Source organism: Hylobates moloch, unplaced genomic scaffold (genome assembly GCF_009828535.3).
Source record: "Hylobates moloch isolate HMO894 unplaced genomic scaffold, HMol_V3 SCAFFOLD_14, whole genome shotgun sequence".
NCBI lineage: Eukaryota > Metazoa > Chordata > Mammalia > Primates > Hylobatidae > Hylobates > Hylobates moloch.
Genome location: NW_026652289.1, coordinates 518,727 through 541,389, shown reverse-complemented (window position 1 = coordinate 541,389; position 22,663 = coordinate 518,727). Strand labels below are relative to the sequence as shown.

The 22,663-nt window shown below is 60.1% G+C and overlaps 2 protein-coding genes across 3 annotated transcripts in view; one reads left to right on the top strand and one right to left on the bottom strand.

Annotated features, from left to right (window-relative positions):
• The window catches only part of COL6A2 (collagen type VI alpha 2 chain), a 31,625-nt gene extending 29,807 nt beyond the window's left edge, over positions 1–1,818 (top strand). Inside the window, exon 28 of the mRNA XM_032174570.2 lies at positions 931–1,818. Coding sequence (XP_032030461.1) covers positions 931–1,529 — 599 coding nt within the window. The 3' untranslated portion in view covers positions 1,530–1,818. The remainder of the gene's footprint in view (positions 1–930) is intronic.
• A 2,171-nt stretch (positions 1,819–3,989) lies between these two features.
• FTCD (formimidoyltransferase cyclodeaminase) lies at positions 3,990–22,270 on the bottom strand. Of its 2 annotated transcripts, XM_032174595.2 has the most exons (15): positions 22,161–22,270; positions 20,819–21,002; positions 19,579–19,707; positions 18,563–18,651; positions 18,228–18,407; positions 17,080–17,217; positions 16,810–16,941; positions 12,982–13,043; positions 12,531–12,660; positions 12,183–12,344; positions 6,769–6,812; positions 6,264–6,402; positions 4,965–5,060; positions 4,642–4,780; positions 3,990–4,223 (listed from the first exon to the last, which is right to left on the bottom strand). In XM_032174595.2, the coding sequence occupies exons 1-15, from the start codon at positions 22,212–22,214 to the stop codon at positions 4,183–4,185; spliced, it is 1,719 nt and encodes a 572-aa protein (XP_032030486.1). In that variant the 5' UTR covers positions 22,215–22,270; the 3' UTR covers positions 3,990–4,182. The 2 variants fall into 2 exon arrangements, with proteins under 2 accessions (XP_032030486.1, XP_032030487.1); XM_032174596.2 differs by lacking the exon at positions 3,990–4,223 and having other exon boundaries at positions 4,506–4,800.
• Positions 22,271–22,663: the final 393 nt, after the last annotated feature.

Sequence of the window (22,663 nt, the reverse complement as noted above, 5' to 3'; positions counted from 1 at the left end):
AGGGCCCCCAAAAGCTGAGTTTCGGGTCCTCCGTGTGCATTCCTGGGGTCAGGACCCTGCTGAGGGATTCCTGGGGGTCCACGTACCAGCCGTGACGTCCAAGGGTTGGGCCGGGAAGCAGACACCCTTGGGGAAACTGGCTCTGTCCCTCCCCTCCCCCATCCCAGGAGCTGAGGCCCTGGTGAGGCCGCAGGGCAAGGTCCACGCATGTGGACTGTCCGTGTCCTCTCCTGTGGTCTCTGGCCCCACGTGACACCCACACGTATCGTGGGCAGCCTGGCCTGTGGCTATGGCCAGGCCCCCAAGCTGTCCCCGATGCCCAGGGCTGGTGACCACCCAGGCTGGTGGGGGCCCCTCTTCGTAACAGAGTCATAGGGCAGAGCCCACCTGGGCTGCCACAGAAGGTCTGGCTGCCCCTGTGCCCACTGTTCCCCACCGTGGCCAATCAGATGTGTCAGGGGCTCCTGGTCTTTCCGGGAGAGACATGGCCGGGCCAGCTCTAGGGGTTCTGAGCAGCTCTGGGACCCAGCGAGTGAGGGGTCAGGCTGGGGGTGTCGGAGCCAGGGTCCTCGAGTCCCTCCCACACCACACAGACAGTGGCCCCTCTGTGGGCAGCAAATTCTTGAGCCATGAGAAGATGTCCTGGGCCCCTTCCCTCCCAGGAGGGCAGCCTGTGCGGGGATGGTGCTCAGCAGGTGGACAGGGCCTGCGAGCACCAGCAGAGGAGATTGCGGCTCCCAGCAGTGCCGCCTTAGAGGGGCTCGGGCTGAGGACCCACACCCAGGGCTGCCCTGCAGAAACGCCCACAGAGCCCAGCAGTCTGTGGGGTCGCAGGCGGGGTGTGAGTGGAGGGACACAGGTGCGGGGCTGGCGCCTGCCCGGTCCTGCCAACCTCCCCTCCGCCCAGCCCGCACCCACGTCTCCCCGCAGAGCTGTCCGTGGCACAGTGCACGCAGCGGCCCGTGGACATCGTCTTCCTGCTGGACGGCTCCGAGCGGCTGGGTGAGCAGAACTTCCACAAGGCCCGGCGCTTCGTGGAGCAGGTGGCGCGGCGGCTGACGCTGGCCCGGAGGGACGACGACCCTCTCAACGCACGCGTGGCGCTGCTGCAGTTTGGCGGCCCCGGCGAGCAGCAGGTGGCCTTCCCCCTGAGCCACAACCTCACGGCCATCCACGAGGCGCTGGAGGCCGCGCGATACCTGAACTCCTTCTCGCACGTGGGTGCGGGCGTGGTGCATGCCATCAACGCCATCGTGCGCAGCCCGCGTGGCGGGGCCCGGAGGCACGCAGAGCTGTCCTTCGTGTTCCTCACGGACGGCGTCACGGGCAACGACAGCCTGCACGAGTCGGCGCACTCCATGCGCAAGCAGAACGTGGTGCCCACCGTGGTGGCCTTGGGCAGCGACGTGGACATGGACGTGCTCACCACGCTCAGCCTGGGCGACCGCGCCGCCGTGTTCCATGAGAAGGACTACGACAGCCTGGCGCAACCCGGCTTCTTCGACCGCTTCATCCGCTGGGTCTGCTAGCGCCGCCGCCCGGGCCCCGCAGTCGAGGGTCGTGAGCCCACCCCGTCCATGGTGCTAAGCGGGCCCGGTCCCGCACGGCGAGCGCCGCTGCTCACTCGGAGGACGCCCTGGGCCCGCGCCCCTCCAGCTCCTACCACGGAGTCCCCGTAGCCCCCGCCCCTGCCCAGCCCCAGGTCTCCCCAGGCCTTCCGCAGGCTGCCCGGCCTCCCTCCCCCTGCAGCCATCCCAAGGCTCGCGACCTGCCTGGCCTCTGAGCTCCGGAGCAAGCCCGGACCCAATAAAGGCTTTGAACCCATTGCGTGCCCGCTTGCGAGCTTCTGTGCTCAGGAGACCTCAAAGCTGTCTTGTGGCCAGAAGGGAAACACTGCAGCTGTCGCTCGCCCACCAGGGTCAATGGCTCCCCCCGGCCCAGCCCTGTCCTAGGTCATCAACTGCAGGCGCTGGCTGAGCCCACCTGTGCAGAGCCCACCTGTGCTGACCCCACCTGTGCAGACCCCAAAGCCTTGATTAGCGAACTCTCCCTCCAGCCCCAGCCAGGCCCAAAGTGCTCTAAGAAGTGTCACTATGGCTGTGAGGGTCTTCTGTGGGTGGACGCATGATCGACACTAGATGGGGAGACAGCAGATTCTGAGCTTGTTTTGTTCTGTGTGGTGATCTCAGTGAGCTTTTGCTGTTCAGACCCCTGGGGTCCTTCAGGCTCAGCTCAGGAGCACCACAGTGAACCACAGGCTCCAGGGGCAGGTGCTGGCCTGGCAGGAGTGGGCTTGGCGGCCATCACAGACACAGCTTGAATAACTACCGGTATCAGCCACAGCTCTGGAGGCGTCAGCCAGGCCAGGCTTCCCCTGGAGGCCTAGAGAAGGGCCTGCCCCGGCCTCTCCCCAGCACCCCAGGGTTCCTGAGCTCCTGGATAAGAATGACCTCACCCGAGTCACACTGCACCAGGCTCAGCCTATTTTTGGACCAGGCTCAGCCCATTCTAGGATCAGCTCACCCGAGTCACACTGGACCAAGCTCACCCTGCTCTAGGATGATCTCACCTGAGCTCACTGCATCTGCAAGGACCTCATTTCCAAACAAGGTCCCATCCAGATGTCTGGGGCTTAGGATTAGGGTTTAGGATTAGGGGTCAACATGTGAAACTGGGGGAATGCAGTTCACTCTGGATACCCCGAAACTTTGTTGTCCTTTGAGAAGACTCACTCTTTTCTTCATACTCCACCTCTGTCACCTGACCACACAGCCTGCAGCTCCAGGGGAGGACATCAGTTATTTTCTCTTCCTCTCCTCCTTTTCCCAACCCACAAAAAAGCTACGCAAATGCCAGCAAGAGACGCAGAAGAGGCCCGCCTGTTTCACTAAGCCCCTGTGCCCTGAGTGTCAGCCCTCAAATCTCTGTGCTCCAGGTGAACATCGCGGGTCCCGCAGGTGGAGGGAGGCAGAGGCGCCTGCAGGTGCACAAGCTCCACCCACAGGAGCTGCCCAGGGCCTCTGCAGGGAGAGGGCACTCCCCTCTCTGGTGCCAGCTCCCACGTGTGTGGCCTTGGACCCTGCAGGGCAGGAACCTTAGTCCCACTGGAAGGGACTTCCAGCTACTCACGGGCTCTACCCCACAGCTCCACCCAGCAACTGCCCCTCAGCACTGGCCCTTCACCAATTATACCACACCAGCATCCCCTCACCAGCGTCCCTCACAAATGTCCCCTCACGGTCACAACACCAATGTCCCCTCACAAATGTCCCCTCACGGTCCCAACACCAATGTCCCCTCACAAATGTCCCCTCACGGTCCCAACACCAATGTCCCCTCACAAATGTCCCCTCACCGTCCCAACACCAATGTCCCCTCACAAATGTCCCCTCACCGTCCCAACACCAGTGTCCCAACACCAGTGTCCCGTCCAACACCAATGTCCTCACAATTTCCTCACAATGTCCTCACCGTCCAACACCAATGTCCTCACAATTGCCCTCACAATGTCCCTCACCCCCCAGCGTTCCCTCCCATCTCCCCTCCCCAGGGTTCCCTCCCCAGGGTTCCCTCCCCAGTCTCCCCTCCCCAGGGTTCCCTCCCCAGTCTCCCCTCCCAGTCTCCCCTCCCCAGCGTTCCCTCCCGTCTACCCTCCCCGGCACCCCCTCCCCAGTATCCCCTCCCCGGCACCCCCTCCCTGTCGCCCCCTGCCGGCCGGATGTGTAGGAACCTTTCATCTCGATTGATGGTGTCCCTGTGCCCACACACACCTTGGGTGTTTTTTCTCCCTGTAGGATTCTTGTCATTGGTCTTGGATGATGACATCTTCTTTCAGGAACAAGTATGTTCTGTTTTCCAAACGGGAAATCTCTCCAATAAGGCATTTCAGTTTTCTGCTGCACTCAAGGACACAGTAATCTTCTTTTTAATATCCTGCATTGCTGTCTATCACACGTAATAATCCATCTGGAAGTAATCTGAGAGTATAGTGATTTGTTAAATTATTTTTTAATGGAGAACTTCTCTGGAGACAGGAGGCTGGCCAGGCAGGGAGCTGAGGCAGGGAGGAAAAGTCTCCCGGGGAGCTGCTGGTTGAAGGGTGGATGGAAACTGAGGACGGGGCCAGTACCGTGCTCCGTGGGACTGTCCGGACCCGCCCGGAGCTGCACCTGGGAAGCGAGGCTATCCTTCCAGCGTCGAAGGTCCCGCTGTCCCCAGGGTTTCTGTCCCATGCACAACCAGGGCCCCTTTCCCTCAGACGAGGGGCCTCGCAGCCCAAGGACCTGCACTGAACCCCAGGTGCTCCAAATACCTGTGACCCTGCCCACTGTGGGCTGCACTGGGTGTCTGGGGACCCTGACGCTGAGGTCTGTCTCCTCACGCTTCGACCCCATTCCCTCTAACCCCGGCTCCCATGGGCCACTGACCATGTGTCCTGCTCCTGCCCCAAGACCTGCAGCTCAGCTCTCAGCCCTGCCCCCAAAACCGCAAACACACAACACAGGTTTGGTGCCAAGACTTTACTGGAGGTCACATGGGACTAAGGGGTCTTCTGTCCCTGCCAGCGCCTCCATTTCCAGGCGACGCCCCGCTGCCCACCCACCTATCCTCCGGGCCCCACACGAACAAGCTGTGTCCCACCGAGGTCACAGCTCTGCCGTCTGGGGATGGGCGAGGGAGGGGCCACAGAGCCCAGAGAGGCCTCCCGCGCCGTCACTCCTGCCGGGTCTCCAAGCAGTCCAGCACCAGTGCAGCCTGGGCCTTGGCTTCCTGCAGGAGGCTGGAGACGCGACGGTGGACCTGACGGACACGGGGAAAAAGGGGTCTGGCAGTTCCAGTCTTCAGCCCAGCTTGCTGGGCAGCAACCTCCGACCCCCGCCACCCACGGCCAGTCGGCAATCACCCCGAGGCTGTGAATCCAGGCCCCCACGTGGGTCCGGGCACCACACCTGCCTCCTGCTCACCTGGTCCTTAAATGCCTCGTCTGTGATGTCCCTCAGGTTGATGAGCACGTTGAAATATGCGCCAAACACGCCCGTCTCCAGGGCTTTGGCCGCCACCTGCAAGGACCCCGGGGAGCCCCTACATGGATCACGGCTGAGCAAACTGCCAGAAGGAGGGTCTCTGCCTGAGGGTCTCCGGGACAGGCCGGGCTTCGTCCTCCTCACCACGAGGAGCCCAGCACAGCCCTCGCTTTCGCCCCACAGAGGGGAGCCGCCACCGGGGCAAGCTCAGCACAGCTCCTGGTTTCTTCCACCACTGAGCTTAGAAAACGAAACTTCCTCTTATCCCAGCAGGGCTCAGCCCCACAGGAGGCCTGGAAGCAGCCACGCTGGAGGCTCTCTGCCGCTCTAGGAACCAGGACCACAGTTCTAGAGGCAAAGTCATCCCCTGGAGGGCCCCCAGAGGCAGCTTCAGGCTAACAGCCCGCCCACTGCCCAGGGCCACTTCCCAGGGACTGAGGGGACACTTCTCTGGGACCAGATGCTGAAAAGAGGTGTCTTTCCTATAAAGACCCACAAGACCATGAGGTCTTAGGGCGGCTGCAGAAAGTGCTGAGCCCGTGAGACAGACGTTCCTTGTCTGGGACCCTCTGCCCAGCCGTGGCCCCTGCCAGTGTGATGCATCTATTTCCAGGAGCTGCCTCGTGTGCTTTCTTGTGTTTTGTTGTTTTTGACACAGGGTCTTGCTCTGTCACCAAGGCTGGAGTGCAGTGGTGTGATTACGGCTCACTGCAGCCTCGCCCTCCTGTGCTCAAGCAATTCTTCTGCCTCAGCCTCCCAAGTAGCTGGGACCACAGGCACCACCGTGCCTGGCTCATATATATCTGTTGTACAGCCAGGGTCCCACTATGTTGCCCAGGCTGGTCTCGACCTCCTCTATTCAAGTGATCTTCCCGCCTCAGCCTCCCAAAGTGCTGGGACTACAGGCGTGAGCGATTGTGCCCGGGCTGACTTAGAGGCTTGCTAGAACAAGACAGTGGGGTGATACGGGGGGTCTTGGGAGAGTGTACACTTATACAGTGGTCAGGGTGGGCTCTGCAGACACATTTGGGTCTCTGTGGTGCGACCGTGAGCGAGATCTTAGAAGGCAACGGACACCCCGGCCCTGTTGGAGGAGGCCAAAACCCTGGGAACTGCCCGTGAAGTGAGGTCTCCCCGCCTGGCTCAGCCCAGCAAACCACCGTGCTCTCCAGCGACTCAGCCCCAATAGCTGCTTCCTGCTTTGCAGCAGGAGACCTAGGGTCCCCCAGGCCCCCCTACCTGGAGGTCTGACCGGCAGGCCAGGTTCCCACACTGGGCCAGTTCCTGCAGCGCCGGCCATAGCGAGGACACCGTCTCCGCCAGCGTCAGCGGCACAGAGACTGCCCGCCTCAGCCCCTCCTGTAGGGCCGCTGTGCGCCTGGAAGGACCAAGAGGAGAGCCTGGGCACAGGGGCACACACAGGCAGGCAGTGAACACACTGCACCCCAACAGGGCTGAGCAGGCTGCAGAAGCAGGCGATGGGAAGTCACTCCCAAACACCCAGCATGCCCAGGCCAACCACACCCCATCACAGTGCCCAGGTACCCAGCACGCCCAGGCCAACCACACCCCATCACAGCGCCCAGGTACCCAGCATGCCCAGGCCAACCACACCCCGTCACAGCGCCCAGGTACCCAGCACGCCCAGGCCGACCACACCCCGTCACAGCGCCCAGGTACCCGGGATCCTGGCCGCCAACTCCCCAGACACAGAGCCCCCGTGCGGCCGGCCCTCCAGGCTCACCTGTCCTTCTCCTCAGGTGTGTTCTTGGGCAGCCTCATTGCTTCCTGCCAGAAAGAGAGAACCACTGGGCAAGGGACCGTAGGGGGAGCAGCCATGCCCTCTGAGCTCCCACAAGGGGCCGTAGCAATGAGCATGTCCCAGGCAGGGACCAGTTCTCTGGGAACCAAGCTTCTGTTGGGCCGGTGGTTTACAGCCCTTGGCATCAGGCCGGGTGGAGGAGCGGGGTGGGGCGGGGTCAGGGGCACACAGCAGATGGTCGGAGACCCGGGGATGTGAGAAGCAGGTAGTTCCCTCAGGGCCCTTATTCTCAGCTGAAGAGCCCTCAGAATCTGTGGGGCAGGAGTGGCTCTGGGCCTGTCTCCAACACAAGCAGCTGCACTGCCCCCAAGCCTGGGCATAAGAGGCTCAGACTCTGCAGAACGACTAAGAGCAAACCGCAAAGCCCCTCACGTCCCTGCCCCGGCCACAGGCACTGGCCTTTCCTAGGTGCTCACGTGTGTGGCTCATGGCATCACCCGAAGGCACTCGGCTCCTCGGACCCACCCCGTGTGGACGAGCACGGCTGGGGCCACACACCAACCTCCCAGGGACCCACTGGGAGCCCTACTCACATCTGCTGTGGCCAGAGCCCCGGCCGAGGGGTGGTCAGTGGGGAATGTGCTCACTTCATCTTGGAAGATTCAGCCAAATCTCCACCAGAAAGTCATCAACGGCCCCTGCCCTCGGCCATGGATGGGAGCAAATGCTCCCTGGACTCCGGCCAGATCTGGATCCTCTGACCGTTCCAACAGCAGTGATCGAGGAACAGAAATGCCCAGTGTCTCCCTGACTGGCCGGGGCGTCGCCCGGACCAGGCCTCCTGGCTGCAGCCCCTCTCCCGGGCTGTCCTCTGCACAAGGGTCTGCAGCAGTTGCAGGCAGAGGCAGGACAGCCATCCCCACGCTGTGACTCGCACTACGAACGCTCTCTCACAGCCAGGACTTGCGGTGTCCACGGTCTCCCTGGGCAGATCTTGGCCGAGGGTGTGCTTCACGTGGCCACATCTGTGTCCGGCCGAGGCCTGCCCGCCCGGTCGGTTTTGTTTTCTGTGATTTATCGTGAGGCTTGGTTGTGTTGGTGATGGGGAAACAGTTTTCTATTCCATCTGGAAATTACTTATGTATTTGGTGCAAGGTAAAGATATCTCCTTATATTTTTCAGAAGTCGACCTTCACATTGCTCACAGGGAGTGTAAACCAATCCAGCGCTCCCCGTCCACCTTCACGTGGCTCACAGGGAGTGTAAACCAACCCAGCACTCCCCGTCCACCTTCGCATTGCTCACAGGGACTGTAAACCAATCCACTGATTGCGACCACTGATGCCTGGCGCAGTCTCACCGTCCCCGCTCATGTTTCCCTAAACCACACGTCTTGTTTCTTTTCTGCCCCTTGATTACATTTTCATCTACGTACTTATCCTACTTGTTTTTTAATTATTCAATTATTCACCTTATTTTAAATTTCTAAGTGTAAAGTTGTTCCTATGTTTTATCTACATACGTTTACTTTAGAGACAGGGTCTCGTTCTGTTGCCCAGACTAGAGTGCAGTGGTGCAATCACGGCTCACTGCAGCCTCAAACTCCTGGCCTCCAGCTACCCCCACTTAAGCCTCCTGAGTAGCTGGGACCACAGGCACCTGCTACCACGCCTGGCTTTTTTTTGTGTGTGTGTGGCGGGGTGGGGTGGGTAAATACAGGGTCTTGGTGTGTTATCTAGGCTGATTTCAAACTCCTGAGCTCAAGGGATTCGCCCACCTTGGTTTCCCAAAGTGCTAGGATTACAGGTGTGAGCTATTATGCCTGGCCTATTTCTAAATTCATGACTGTCTTTAAATGCCTCTCCGGGTCTAAAGTTCATCAACCCATTAAAGTCTAGAAAAGGTCACCTTGTTCTGGGGAGGCCATTTAAACTGTGATACAAGACCCAGAAAACAAAGTTAGGATTGATACATTCCACGACATAAAGATCAAGAGTCATTGTCAGAAGCCCCCACACGCAAAGTCCAAAGACGAACAACGAACGGGGAAAGCTGGGTCCAGAACAAAGCCTGACTCCCCTATTAAAAAAAGAAAAAACTGGAAAGCAGCGAAAGCCCCAAGAGAAACTAACATAAAAGGAGTCAAAAAATATTCACCAGATAACTTCCTGGAAAGGAAGTAAAAACCACCGCTAAACACAGGGAACATGCTTAACCTCCCCGGTAATGAGAAGCGCATCCCAGAACGCAGGGCTCTGCGAGCAGGTGTTGGGTACCCTGGGCCCTCCCTGGGGTGGGGGACAGTGGAAAACGCAAGGGGCCAGGCTGGGAGCGGGCGGGGCCGCGCGCGAGGGGAAGGAAACGCGGAGGCTGAGGCAGCAAGAGAGGCGAGCACTGGGCGGGCTGCGGAGACGGCGGGGTGAACCCCCGAAGGGCCTATAATAGTATAAAGTAAATAAATGAAACCTAAATCTTTAAAATGACTGGAAAAGGTGATCAGCGTCTACACCTCCCTGCAAACAGTGTGTCCGGAACTGGTTCCTTCTGTTGTTCAGGTAGGTCCGGAGTGTCTTCCTTCTGGCGGGTTCGTGGTCTCGACTTCAGGAGTGAAGCCGGAGACCTTCGCAGTGAGCTTTTAAAGGTGGCGCGTCGGGAGCTGCTTCTTCCCTCCGGTGAGGCCGCAGACCTTCGCAGCGAGTGTTAAGCTCTTAAAGGTGGCAGGTAGCAGAGTTGTTAGTTCCTCCCGGTGGTTTGTGGTCTCACTGACTTGAGTGAAGCTGCACACCTTCGCGGTGAGTGTTACAGCTCACAAAGGTAGTGCAGGCCCAAAGAGTGAACAGCAGCAAGACTTATTTCAAAGAGCAAAAGAGCAAAGTAGCCACAGCTTGGAATGGGACCCCCCCAGCTGGGTGGCGCTGCTGGCGTCAGGGCCAGCTTTTATGCCCTTATTTGGCCCCGCCCACATCTGCTGATTGGTCCATTTTACAGAGCACTAATTGGTCCATTTTACAGAGTGCTGATTGGTCCGTTTTTAAACAGTGCTGATTGGTGCATTTACAAACCTTTAGCTAGACACAGAGCCCTGACTGGTGCGTTTTTACAATACTTTAGCTAGACAGAGAAGTTCTCCGAGTTCCCACCCGATTAGCTAGACACAGTGCTGATTGGTGTGTTTACAAACCTTTAGCTAGACAGAAAAGTTCTCCAGGTCCCCACCCGACCCAGAAGCCCAGCCAGCTTCACCTCTCCACAGGACCAGAAGGGGAGCCTCAGGCGAGTCCCTCTGCAAATCCGGGACTGTTTATCCCAGGCCCTCATCCTGGCTCCCTCTGTGCCTGTGTGTGGATTCCACGTGCATTTGGGGCCCGCCTTCCTCACCCAGCTTTGCAGGGTAGACTTCCCGACTTAGGGCTGGGGGTCTGTGGCCCTACCAGAAACACAGGCCGGGCGCCCTCACTGCCCTGCTCCAGAGGCTGGAGCACATGTTTGTCTCTCTCTCCCTCCCACTCTGTCCCTCCCTGTCTCTCTCCCCACCTCCCTCTCTCCCCACTCCCCTCCCTCTTTCCCTACCCCCCCTCCCCATCTCCCTCTTGTGGGCGGCAAGCCAGCCAGGTGCCCAGGCAAGAGACCGAGGGCACGAGCTGTTTTAGTGTAATAAAATATATAAAATAACGAGTTATACTAGATATAGATCATAGATATTATATATAATTATTAATCATTAGTTTGTAGCAATTACTCTTTAATATTATAATAATCTTTGCTCTGCAATCATAACCTAGGAAAAACCAGTCCATACACAGATAGGAGCTGAAGGGGCACGGTAAAAAGTGACCAAAAAACGAAGTGTGAGCCCTTTGTCAAGCCTGGGCAGGGCCACTAGAGGGCTCCTTGGTCTAGCGGTAAGGCCAGCGTCTGGGAAGGCGCCCGTTACCAAGCGGAGCATGGTCTACAGTAGCATCAGTGCCAAAGAAAAGCACCTGCTACTTAGCGGACCAGAAAAGGCAGTCTCCCTTTCTCCACGGGAGTTTAAATAAGATTCTGGTCCACCACCTCTTGTAAAGGGCCCGCCTGCAGTTATCCCCAGGCCTAATCGTCTCCCTGTGATGCTGTGCTTTACCGGTCACGCTCCTGTTTCACTTTTATGTTCCACTCTGTACACCTGGCTCCGCCCTCTAGATAACAGTAGCAAAATTAGTAAAAGTATCAAAGTCTTTAATCTTTCTAAAAAGAGCATTAAAAAAATGATGTAAGCTGTCCTCTCTCTCTCCGCCTCGGCTACCTAACAGGGAAGGGCCCCCTGTGCGGTGGACATGTGACTCACCTGACCTTATCAATCATTAAAGATGACTCACACTCTTTACCCTGCCTCTTTTGCTTTGTATCCAATAAATAACAGCTCAGCCAGGCATTTGGGGCCACCACCGGTCTCCGTGTCTTAGTGGTAGTGGTCCCTCGGGCCCAGCTGTCTTCTCTTTGTCTTGTGTCTTTATTTCTACAATCTCTCATCTCTACACATGGGGAGAAAAACCCACAGACCCTATAGGGCTGGCCCCTACACCTCTCTCCCCCCTCTCCCCCTCCCTCCCTCTCCCTCTCTCCCCCTCCCTCTTTCCCTCCCTCTCCCTCCCTCTCCCTCTCCCCCTCCCTCTTTCCCTCCCTCTCTCCCCCTCTCCCTCTCTCCTCACTCCCTCCCTCCCCCCTCCCTCCGCCATCTGCATCTCTCCCCCCTCCCTCTCTCTCTCTTTTCTGCTCTTCCCTCCTGTCCTCTCCTGGGCTGGAACTGCTTGGGGGCATCCTGACCTTGTCACTGCCCTTTCCCAGGCTCTCTGGCCCCTGCCCTAGGCTCTGAGCACCCAGCCCCCATCTGCGGGCACATCCTGCCAGCTGATGCTCATGTTACTGTCCTGTTTGGAGGGAGGTGCGGTCACTGCCTGCCTGAGTGGGTGTTATCTGAAGATGGTGTTTCTGTCTTACGTTGTGGCTGAAACGGGTCCTCTCTGGCCTGCCTGAGAGCACTCATCACTGTGTTCCCGAGATTCTTGCAGGCCTCCCTTTCCTGGAACTGCCCGCCTTGCTCCAGGTCTGTGCGGTCCCCCAAGCCTGGGCTCCTGGCTCCCCTGCTGGGAGGGGCCTGTTCCCTTGTACCGGCTGCCATGGCCTGTGAATGTGGGGTCACCCGGCCGAACCCTCAAACCCTGCTGGGCCCAAGCACTTGCTGGGGTGAGGGCGGTGCTGGTGGTCAAGGTCCAGACAGCGGCCAGTGGTGACGCCCTCAGGCCACTCCTGGTCCCCAGCCCCTCCCCGGCCGCAGGCTGACCCGCTTCTCACTGGGGCCCCAGCTGGGGGTTCGCTGTCGGTGGGGCCCGGGGAGCCCTGCTGTGGCCGCCACTCACCAGGTAGGCGGCGAAGGCCTCGGCGTCGGCATCCACCAGCCTGGTTAGCTTGGCCGAAGCCTCGCGGAAGGGCGGGATCAGGCGCCGCATCGTCGCGTCCAGGGGCTGGAATTGGCGCCGCCCGTAGGTCATGAGGCCCACCATGGAGCCCAGCGCCGCACCCTGCGAGAGGGGTGGATGTGGGGGGTCGCAGGGACCCCAGACGGCCCGGGACCACCGCCAGGAACAGCGAGGGGCCCGGGTGATCCCTGCGGGGATCCCGCCCCCGGGGGGTCCCACCCATGTGGCCCCCGCGTCTCCACCCAGGGCGGCCCCACCCCGCGCCCTCCCCACTCCCACCGCGCTCACCATGGCCGCAGCGGCCGCCGCCACCGAGCCGCCCCCGGGAGCCGCTGAGCGGGCACCCACCTCCCCCACGAAGGCGCGCAGGGACTTGCTGCCCAGGCCTCGCTCAGGCCCGCGCTCAGGAACCAGGTACCTGCAGGGTGGGCGCGGCTCAGCGGGTCTGGCCGGGGTTGGTGCGGGGAGCGCTGAGTCCTCCCGGGGCCGCCCCAGGCCCCACGCCCGCCTGCACCCACGGGGAGGTGACCACTCGGGTGAGAACCTGCGGGGACCCGGCCGGGGTCTCTGTGCCTCCCTCACCCCCCTAGACCCCGGCTTGGCGCAGGCCGAGTAGGCGCCCAAAGGGAGGCGCTGGGAGGACTCAGCCGGGTCTCCACGCAGGGACCCCAGCGCCCCGCAAGGCCCGAGAGGCAGAGCCCGGGAGGGGTGAGAAGAGGGCGGGAGGGCAGAGGCTCACTCGATGATCCGCTCCTTAGGGCTGAAGGGGCACAGGGAGTCCAGGCCCAGCCGGCTCACCACCTGGAAAAGCGGCTTGGAGTGGAAACGGCCTCGGCGCGCCTCCACCACCAGGAAAGCCTCGGAACCCGCGGGTCCCACCCTTGCGGCAGCCGCCCCCTGCCCCGAGCACACAGGCGCTTTTGCGGGGAGCAGGGCAGGGGCGTGGCTGGCACCCCCCACCCCCCACCTCTGCCCCGCCAGGAGCCCTGTGGGCCCCGCCCCAGCAGGCACCCCGTACAGGCTTCTGGAAACAGCCATCACCCTGAGTTGCCCTTGGGGAAACCGAGGCCCAGAGAAAGGAGTTGCCCCCTGGGGACCCCTCAGCAAACTGCTGCTCATCCCTCACCGCCCCCCAGCACCACTGCCCCATCGCTGACAGGGGCGGCAAGATTTTAATTCACCAAGTCTTCCATCTAACAAGTCCTTAAAAGCTGAGAAACAGCCCCAAGTCACCCACACATAAACTGGTATGCCACAAAAGTGGGTTTTACCTAAATTCAAAATAAAGTTGTGACAGTCCCATTTAAGATTAGAATTCATTCTGCGAAACCCATTCAGAACATGTTGGCTGTGCGACCCCCACCCCACCCCACAGACAGGAACAGCAGCCGGGCGGGGTGGAGAGCGCCTCCCCGTGGCCATAGAACCAGCAAGCCACAAGGCAAAGCCTCCTTCCGCAGAAAACCCCAGGAAGATGCGGGGCGTTTTAAAGGCCTAGCTAAGCTAGCAGATAGGACATCATTTGAAACCAGACATGACCAGAAAGACGAGTCCAGAAAGGCCTGCCAGCCTGGAGCTGGGTCCGCCCTGAGGGCAACTGCCCCTCTCTGGCAGCCCCTGATGAGTGGGGGAGGTCTGGGGCCTTCAGAGTGGGGTCCGACTGGAGACCCCTGGAAGGTGCCATCCCCAAGGATGAATTAGAAACAGCCACCTGCCAGAGGAAACAGTTGAGGTACTTCCCAGTCCTGCCTTCCCTTTGGGTGAAGCAGGAAAAAAAAAAAAATTTCCTGGGAATTCCTAATCACAAGCTACCCTGACAGGGCTGTAAGCCTCACCCAACACCGAATTCACTCTTGTGTGGTTCCAGAACTCCAAGCCAAAAACTCAGCTTCAGGGGGTCCTGTGAGGCAGTGTCCACAAGCGCCAGCACAAACCCTCCTTGGAGGAGAAAACTTCGAACCCAGGTGTCCAAGAATTACCATAGATAAAATTCCAAAGAGCATGCACTCGCAATCAAAAATCACACAACACAAAGCAAAGCAGCCTCACCACGAGGAGGCAGCAGGCAGCCACGGGCACAGCCAGACCTGTGCAGGCCGCAGGCGTGGGGCCCTTCAGGTAAAGAAGACAAAACCCCGGCCGGTCACGGTGGCTCACGCCTGTAATCCCAGCACTTTGGGAGGCCGAGGCGGGTGGATCACGAGGTCAGGAGTCCAAGACCAGCCTGGCCAAGATGGTGAAGCCCCGTCTCTACTAAAAATACAAAAAATACAAAAATTAGCCAGGTGCGGTGGCACACGCCTGTCATCCCAGGTACTCGAGAGGCCGAGGCAGAGAACTGCCTCAACCCGGGAGGCCGAGGTTGCCGTGAGCCGAGATCGCACCACTGCACTCCGGCCTAGGTGACAAAGCGAGACTCCGTCTCAAAAAAAAAAAAAAAAAAAAAAGAAGACAAAACGCCACACTGGAAAGCAGAGGGGGCCTGAGAAGGCAAGGAAATGTGGAGAAGCGACAGCTGCTGCTTAGAGAGAAAGGGTGACGTTGGAATGCTGTCACTGGCTCCTAAAACTCTGGAATTTCAGTAATAAACAGGTATTTATCTACCTACTCAATACTTTAAACACCTTCAAGTACTCCCCACAACGTATTAATTGCAAAAGGAAAAATAGTAACATTGCAGTGAAGGGCCCAGGAGAAAGGGGGTCGCCTTGGCCAAGTGACGGGTCCACATCGGCACCCTGAGAAAATGAGCATCGTGGGGAGTTGGCGTCTCTGAGGAAGACACAACACCATCTATGCTTTTCCTGCCAAAAATGCGTAACTGGCTGGGTGTGGTGGTGCACACCTGTCATCCCAACACTTTTGGGAGGCTGACGTGAGTGGATTGCTTGAGTCCAGGAGTTTGAGACCAGCCTGGGCAATAGAGCAAAACCCCATCTGTACAAAATTAGCCAGGACTACACAGTGGTGCTTGCCTGTAATCCCGGCACTTTGGGAGGCTGAGGTGGGAAGATCACCTGAGCCCTGGAGTTTGGGGCTACAGTGAGCTGTACTGCAGTGACTGTGCCACTGCACTCCAGCCTAGGTGACAGAGCAAGACCCTGTCTCAAAAGAAGTAATAAATTAAATTAAAATAAAAATGCACAACTACATCTGGCCACAAGCAACATCAGACTAGTCTCCACTGAGGCGCTTTTAAAAGTCTGTCCTTTGAAACTATGTCAAGGTCAGTGAAGGACAAGGAAGACAGGAACAGTTGGACGAAAGGAGAAAAGGTTGGCTCAGTGCTCTGTGTTACGTGAACTTCGTCATGGACTGGAGGAGAAATCGCTATGATGGGAATCACTGGGACACTGAAGCAACTTGATTACGGCCTGAGGATTATTAGATACTAGGATTACAACAGTGTTGAATTTCCTGATTGTGATAATTACACTGTGGTTATGTAAGAGAAAGTCCCTGTTCTTAAGAAACACAGCCTTAATAAATTAGGGGTAAAAGAGCACAATGTCTTCAACCCAACTTTTAAATAGTCCGGAAAAAAATATAATATGATTATACACAAATAAATGGGGCAAAATGCAAGCACTTGGAAAATATGGCTGGAAGGCAGGAGTGGAGGGCCACCTGTATCTTCTCTGTAAGAAATTATACAAAATGTAAAGTCACAAAAAATTTTGTTAACAGCCAGGAATACAACAGACTAGGCCACAAACGCACCAATGATTGAGGCTGGGTTTCAGAAAACCGCTGTGAATCCAGAGGAAAGGAGTGTGGCAGAGAAAGTAAAGACGGAGGCAGAGAAGACATCAAAGCTGCTGCAGCACCACAGGGTCCTACGGCTAGAGAACTAAGTAACTGGGTCAACGATCTAATAGAAGAAAATATGCCTGAGACTAAACAAGGATGGAATCCACAAGTCACAAGAGCTAAATCAGTAAAAACACAAACAGACAAAACGTCCCCAAAAAATCCAGTCAAGTGGATTGTGCTTATTGCAAAAAACACACCTAAAACAAAGTGACCTCCAGTGAAAGGACAGATCAAGGCAGACAGCGGCTCTGCAGACGCTGCCACACCCCAGCAGGACCTGAGGCCCCAGTGGAACCCAGACCCCAGGAGCCTTGAAGCCCAGGTGTCCACAAGACAAAAGGAATCACTTTCTGAAGGCGCCGCTCCGTGGATGGGGATCTAAGTCCCATAGCTGAAGGCACACACATCCATAAGCTGCCAGATCCAGGGGTGCAGGGAGCCCCGATGGAGGTGGTGAGAGGAGGCGCAGGCCCCTCCACGGGAGCATGGCCGGCCCAGGAGGCAAGACCCAGCAGAAAGGAGCGGGGTGTCCTCTCCGTGGAATTTGCACAGCTGAGCATATCATAGGTCACAAGAAAACTTCAATAAGGTTTCCAAAATAAAAAGTGAAATCTCATCTTCTGAACACAAGTCAATCAACTGAAGGAGGAGGACGGGGAGGGAAGCTGCGCCCCAGGGCTGTGAGCTCCGCCACTGCCTCCCCACCTCCCCGCACGCCCCGTCCGTCCGACCCTTCCTCGGCAGCCCGGCCCACCAGCCTGATCCGCTGCTCCTCCTCCAGGACGAAGAGGTTCTCCTTCTCGCAGTAGAAGGCGGCCGCATCCAGCAGAGCCTTCAGGGGCACCAGGCCCACCAGCTGTGAGCCCACCACTGGGAGGCTCAGCTCCTGTGGAGGCACAGGCAGCGTCACCCCCTTGGGGGCTGGCTGGAGAACGGCCCTGGCTGGAGGATGTGGGGCCCCTGCCCTGCCCACGGGACAGATCTGCACGCCCCTCACAGCAGCAGCGGCTGCTCCCGGGCTCACCTGTGCTTCTCGGCGGGTCTCCTCGTAGACCGTATGCAGCGCCGTGACCTCGAAGTCCAGAAGATTGGTGGACACCTGAGCCAGGTTCTTCTCATCCAGGTACCAGCCAATGCCCTGAACCTTCTTCAGACGTCCTGGCTGCAAAGGAAGAGCGTTCCCCAGCCTGGGCTAGGAAGCTCATCCTGCCTGGTCCTGCCAGTCTCTCCTGGCGCTTGCATCCCCCAGCTGGACGGGGAGGAGGCTGTGCCCGGGTGGGTGCTGTGGTTCTCCTCCGTCCCTCACTGAGCTGGCCGGGGAGGGCCAGAGAAACTTCGCTTGCCACAGGGAAACGGAGGTCCCGGCAGGCCCCGCCCAGCCCAGGCCCTGCCTCCCAGCCACGCTGTGTCCTAGATGTTGGGGGAATGCTGAGGGGTGGGGCCCTAGGCACCCCCATGCCGTTCTCCCATCCCATCTGCTCCCCTGACACATCCCTCAGCCCCGCACTCGTCGGGGTGACTGAGTCCACACGGGGGGACTCGGACCTCTGCCCTTGGCTGGGGCCTAAAGCAGGACTTGGAGGTCCCTGTGCTTTTGTGCTGAGTCTGCAGGTCGGGAAGTCGGGTCCCAGGACCTCGGCTGTTGGTGGGACCGGGGTCTCTGAGTGGGGAACTGATGGGCAGGCGGTCCCTCCACCTCTTTCTCCAGGTATCTATACCATCTGCGCAGGGGTGACGCTCAGACCGGGTGACCACTGCTGTGCAGACGTGGAGGGAAAGGCCTGGGGGCACCTGAAGGTTTGCAGGGGTGTCGGGGCTCCCAAGGCGTCTGGAGGGGTGTGGGGGGCCGCTGAGGGCACCTGGGACTCCGGAAGTCGCTGTTTCCCAGCAGTATGGAAATGCTGCCACATGTTAACAAAGGGAACCCTGCCTCCTTCCATGGAAAATCCCCATGAGGCTAGAGCTCCCCAGCTTCACTCCACCCCTGACCTGCCGACCTGCGCCATCCCCGCACGGTGTGGACGCGGAGGCTGGGCCAGTCTGCAGGTGGGAGGCCGAACCCTGTCCGGCCGGTGCCCCATCCACCACCGACTGCCCCACCTGAGGCTCTCAGCCTCTGACCCTTTCCCAAGGGGCTGGGTGGGGCTCCACCGGGTCAGTGAACGGGGTCACCTGGTCCTTCCCGCGGCCCTGCTCTCGCAGGTTGAGCGCGATGCGGTGGGCTTGCTCCTTTGTGCTGAGTAGGTTGATGTTAAAAGCAATGAGGAACTTCCTCGCCCCCGTGGCCGTGGCCCCCCAGCTGGGGACAAAGGAGCTGGGGCCAAAGTCGGGTGCCCACTCGGCCTGCTGGAGCTGTGGGCAAGTTTACTCTGGGGTGAGACATCCCCCACAGGAGGGAGCAGCCCCGCCGGGGTCCCGGGAAGGAGGGGCCCAGCCCAGCCGCCCCAGCCAGGACAAAGGGGCAGGTCCACCTCCTTCCCAGGCCCGACCACCCAGCGTGGGGGCACCTTCTTAGGGAGGGCCTCGTACTCCCCGGCCCGGATGGCCGGCAGGGTCTGGCGACTGTCCATCCTGGCTGCCTCACCGTACAGGTACACTGCAGGAGAGCCCGGCGGTCAGGCCTGGACCGGCAGGGGGTCCAGGACTCAGTTCCTGGAGGACCCAAGTGGAGGGGCTCCCTCCAGCCTAACCCAGGAATGGGCCCCTACTGCACCCTCTCCCGGGGAGTGCCCGTTCTCCGCCTCGGATGGATGCGGGTGGTCCCAGTGGACCCTCAGTGTGGGCCAGCACCCCCGCCCACCCCATCCTCAGAGGGCCCTGAAAAGGCAAATTGCAGGGTTAGGATAGAACACGTGGGACATGCTAACGGCAGGACGTTCATGCTTCTGTTTTCTTTGTATGATAAACAGAACCGCAAGCAACCACATAAATATAACGACAGAGAAAAGGAAAAACTCGTGAACCTGCACACCAGTGTGACTGTGACGCAGGCCCTGCATTGGAATTTCCTTCAGGGGGGACTGGCGTGACCGTGATGGGGGTTACGTGTGCCCTGCATGCCGGCGTGACTGTGACCTACGTCCCTGCCTCGGGATTTCTTTCCAGGAGTGCTGGGTTGGTGCAGCCTGAGCCCTGGGAGCGCTGGGTTGGTGCAGCCTGAGCACCAGGGGTGGGTGTGCACTTTGTCCCGTTTGTCTCTGTTTGTTTCGTATCATTTTCTTGATTTAGTTAATTTCCCAAAGTGAAATTATTCTACTCTAGAAGGCGTGGACTTTAAGGCTCTTGGTTGGCCTGTCCAGCTGCTCTGCGGTGCAGTCTGAGGCGGCCCCGGGTCTGCACGGCCGCAGGCGAGGCTGCGTTTATTTCAGTATTGAGGGAGCTGCGCTTCTGCATGTTGGCTGTTTGGAACACGCTGCCCTTGCAAGAGCAGTCAAGGGCAGAGAACTGCGGGATACAGAAGGAGCCAGTAACCCGCACCAATGAGATGGGAGCGGAGCGAGGGGGGCGGGGAGGGCACGCTCACCTGGCACGTCCAGCTCCTCTGCCAGCCGCTGGCCAAAGGCCTGGGCGCAGAGCACACACTGGTCCATGCTGACGCCCCTCACGGGGATGAAGGGGCAGACGTCTAGGGCTCCCATGCGAGGGTGCTCCCCTGCAGAGAGACGGCAAGGCAGGGCAGGAGGCCAGGCGTGGGAGCGGGTGGGAACTCCACGGGGTTCTCGGACCCTCTGTCCTCTCCGGCCTGGGCAGCCCCCCAGTCCACACACCCAGCGAGCTGCTCACACTGACCACAGGGAGGAGGCCGGCCCTGGGCACTCCCAGCCCTGCCCCAGTGGCAGCACCAGCCCCTCCCGGGACAACAGAAGTTCCTGCACCGTCCTCCCAGCCAGTCTGGGGAGGTCATTCAGCCCAGGAGCAGCGGCCTGAGCAGGTGGTCTGGCATCTCTGGGATAAACCTGTCTCTCTCCTAACACTCACAAAAATAACTTTCCAAGGGCTGCAAAGCTCAGCTCTCAGGCAGCCCTGGCCAGGTCAAGAGGGGGCGCTCGAGGCTGTGTTCCGGCCACCCCAACACCCTCCCCTGAAGCCGAGAATCCACACTGCGTTTCCAGAGCATTCTTCTCACTAGCTGAGTCCCTCGCTGTGGCTACACCAAGCCGAGGGTGGGCGCCCACCCCAGGGGACGCCAGCCTCCCCCGCCTTTGCCGCCACTGCCCAGGGCTGGTCCCTTAGAGATAAGCTTCTCGTCTGTCCTCCCCTCGGGATCACTGTGAATCCCTGGCCTTTCATGAGCGACCCACGGCCCAGCCCCTGGCCAGTGCCCGTGTGTCCACACACCTTTGGCCCTGCCCGCCCACCGAGGTGTTTGGCTTGTGGGCTGTTGACAGGTCAGCTTCCGGGCAGCCCTTCCCCCACCAGTGCCTGCTCCAAGACTGGCTCTCAGCCCCCTTGACGTGTGGGCAGGTGGAGGGGACCCACAAACCTTCCCTGGAGTGGCCCCCTCCCCCCACCCAGCCATGGAGGTGGCCCGGTGCTGTGGGAGCGTGGCGACCTGGGGGTCCCCCAGAGCACAGCCCTGCAGGCAGGCTGGGGGCCGTGACCCCCACACTCCAGGGTCCTCCTAGGAGAGCCAGAGCCAGCCCCACTGGACCCCACGTTCCAAGCCTGGGCCCCGGGCCTACCCCCTCTCCCAGGACACCAGGACAGGGCTCAGCCCCGACATTCCGAGACATGGCAGCCATAGGAGAGCCCAGAGACCTCACCTTGGTGCCTGCTCATGTCAATAAGTCGGGAAGCTACCTGGGCAGCGTTGAGGGCCCCCTCCACCACGCACTCCGGCGGCCCCACGAAGGTGTACACGGTGCGGTTGGTGGAAGGGCCTGCGTCCACATCCAGCAGCACACAGCCCGGGGTCTGTGTGATGGCTCCAGAGATGGCGTCGATCACCTGGGACACGGGCCCGGCCCCCACACCTCAGTCTCCCCATTTGAAAGAAGGAAAAGGAGCTTGGAGGTGGCTGCACCCCGAGACACAGATGGGGCTGAGGCGGCACGCCAAGCCTTTGGGGGTGGCTGCACCCCGAGACACAGATGGGGGCTGAGGAGGTGGGCCAAGGCTTTGGGGCTCTCCGACAAGCTGAGCTCCCACCGAAAGGCCTGCACACAGCAGCCGCCCGGGAACCCTCACAGCAGCCACAGTCACTCCGGCCCCAGCACGGTCCTCACAAGGGGCTGCAGGCAGTGCCTCCAGGACAGACTCATGGGCTCTGCCCAGACAGACAGATGCCGGAGATGTGGCCGGGGATCCAAGAAGGTGACCACAGGCGCAGGTCACAGAGGGGCCAAGACCCCCACCCCCGAGCAGGGGAGGGACACATCACCAGCATGGGGGAGGGGCCTGAAGGCCCTGGAACCTTCTGGGTGGCAGGACTGCTCGGAGCAGGGGCTTGGTGCTGGCTGGAATCCTGGCATGACGAGGCCTCCCTGCACCCCTGCCGGTGACCCCCGTAGCCTGGCGCTGCCCTCTGGGAGGCCTTCCAGGTGGCCCTTGGGGCCTGCGTTTGTTCCTGGAGGAGCCTGGACCTCAGGGCTGTGGACGGCGAGAGGCCGGACCTGGGGGCCTGCTGCCCCCTCTGTGCCTACTTCGTTTTGGGTCTAGTGAGGGTGGTGGCTGCAGGGTGGGGGCTCTGCAAGCTAACTCCAGTGGAGATGGAGCGGTGGCGGTGGGGACCAGGCTGGGCAACCTCGTGTGACCTCACGCAGCCCTTTCGGTCAGTGGCAGGAGCCCCATTTTCGGGGGGAGCACCAAGGCCCTTTGAGGCCCAGAGATCTGCCCAGCCCCCCACCGAAAGCACCCCAAAGGCCCCTGAAGCCACAGCCAAGCCTCAGCCCCCACAAGCACCAGTCGTGTTCCACCCACCCCGGGTCTGGCACTCCCGAGGTCCCCGAGCCACGGGATGTCCTTGGGGCCCATGGGCAGCGGCTCCTCCCATCCTGGGAAGATGACCCCGGACACCAAGCCCACCACCTCCTCCATGGCCTGGGCCTCAGCCACTCAAGCTGCCCCATCAGCCCTGGATGCTTGACCAGCTCCTCGGGGCCTCACCTCCTGGTTCTTCCCCTCCGAAAAGTTGGGGACGCATTCCACCAGCTGGGACATGGCCAGCACCTTGATTCGGATGCTCCTCTCTGGGCAGATGGAAGGACAGGGCCAGTGCTCCGCAGCCGCCACCAGGGCCTTTCTTTATAGGCTCACCGGCAGCACCTCCCCACCGGCTTCTCATTAACCAGCAAGGCACAAGGAGCACTGGGGCCACGGTCCCTGTGCAGGCGCGGAGGGGGGCGCTGCAGAGCCACCCTGGGTGCTGTTGACCCGGAGGGGACGGCTCCACTCAGCCAGTGTGGGTTCCCGGAAAGAAGCGCATACCGGGGCGAAGGGGCGTGTGCTGAGGACCCCCAGGAGCATCAGGCCAGCCTGGCTGGAATCCCGTCGTGACGAGGCCTCCCTGTGCCCCTGCGGGTGACCCCCGTGACCCCGTACTGCCTTCTGGGAGACCTTCCAGGCAGCCCATGGGTCCTGTGTTTGTTCCTGGAGGAGCCTGGACCCCC

What these genes read in the sequence shown, in the direction of transcription:
- FTCD (XM_032174595.2), bottom strand. Translation starts at nt 22,214, where the DNA reads ATGTCCCAGCTGGTGGAATGCGTCCCCAACTTTTCGGAGGGGAAGAAC. An exon ending in AGGGCCGCGGGAAGGACCAG is followed by an intron (nt 17,218 to 18,227) that starts GTGACCCCGTTC and finishes CTTCCTTTGCAG; the next exon opens with CCAGGACGTCTGAAGAAGGT. An exon ending in AGACCCGCCGAGAAGCACAG is followed by an intron (nt 16,942 to 17,079) that starts GTGAGCCCGGGA and finishes GTGCCTCCACAG; the next exon opens with GAGCTGAGCCTCCCAGTGGT.